The sequence below is a fragment of the Eimeria mitis genome, genomic scaffold (genome assembly GCF_000499745.2).
Source record: "Eimeria mitis Houghton genomic scaffold, Emh_scaff10868, whole genome shotgun sequence".
In the NCBI taxonomy this organism is placed as follows: Eukaryota; Apicomplexa; class Conoidasida; order Eucoccidiorida; family Eimeriidae; genus Eimeria; species Eimeria mitis.
This window is the reverse complement of record NW_024011791.1, coordinates 1-1,122: the sequence shown is the minus strand read 5'-3', so window position 1 is coordinate 1,122 and position 1,122 is coordinate 1. Positions and strand designations below refer to the sequence as shown.

General features: G+C 55.5%; 1 protein-coding gene across 1 annotated transcript; it reads left to right on the top strand.

Annotated features, from left to right (window-relative positions):
* Positions 1-114: 114 nt before the first annotated feature.
* EMH_0099820 (uncharacterized protein) lies at positions 115-1,106 on the top strand (the record flags this gene model as incomplete). Its single annotated transcript, XM_038022121.1, has 2 exons — positions 115-1,001; positions 1,094-1,106. The coding sequence occupies 2 exons, from the start codon at positions 115-117 to the stop codon at positions 1,104-1,106; spliced, it is 900 nt and encodes a 299-aa protein (XP_037877975.1).
* Positions 1,107-1,122: the final 16 nt, after the last annotated feature.

Here is a 1,122-nt window from a genome sequence, read left to right as displayed (position 1 = left end):
GGCGCAACCACCGCGGCGCCTGACAAAGTGATTTCGGGAACAGGGAGTGCACAGCTTGAGACACGGAGCCAAGGACGTTTTAAGAGAAGGGGAGAATACAACACGGATCTGGATATGGAGGCTAAGCATCTAAGACTTGAGACAGTGGTTGAGGAGACCCCTCTCCAGCCTCCGCCTCCGCCTCTCGATCCTGGTCTCGATTCGCTTATAGATTCCGTGTTGTTTGGAATCGATGATCCCTTCTCCGAAGACGTTTGGCTCGATGATGAGCAGAAGCTACACTCCACCGCGGATTCTTCTTTCTTATCGATTCCCTCGAGATCGGGAAGCGAGTCTGCATCACCTGTTGTAGAGTATACGCAGGAACATTCGCCCACCCGGCTCGATCCTAGTCTCGATCCACTTATCGATTCGGCTTTCTCCGGAGCCGACGATCCCTCGTCCGAAGACAGTTCGCTCACCGATGAACTAATGCTACAATCCCCAGCGGATGCGTCTACTGAGTCGGAGCCCTCCGCATTGGGAAGCGGCCCTGAGTCACCTCTTGTCGACTCCACGAAGCGAGGTCTCGATTCACCTATTGATTCCGCCTTTTCCGGAGCCGAGGATCCCTCATCCGGAGACTTTTGGCTCGCCGACGAAACGCAGAAACACCCCACCGCGGATTCCTCTATTGGCTCGAAGTCCTCGATATTGGGAAGCGGCTCCGAGTCACCTGTTGGGGAGTCCACGGAGGAGCCTCCGCCTCCCCCTCTTGATCCTGGTCTCGATTCGCTTATTGATTCTGTGTTGTCTGGAGCGGCGGATCCCCTTTCCGAAGACATTTGGCTCGACGAAGAAACGCTGCTACAGCCCACCGCGGATTCTTCCTTTGGAACGAGCCCCTCGAGATCAGGGAGCGAATCTGAGTCACCTGTTGTGGAGTCCACGCAGCAGCCGATGCCTCGGCACCTCGATCCTGCTCTCGATTCACTTATTGATTCCGTGTTGTCTAGAGCCGAGTATCCCTCCTCAGAAGACGTTTCGCTCTCCGATGAACCGCTGCTACGCCTCACCGCGGATTCTTCTTCTGGATCGATGCCGTCGATATCAGGAAGCGAGTCTGATTCACCTTCTGTGGAT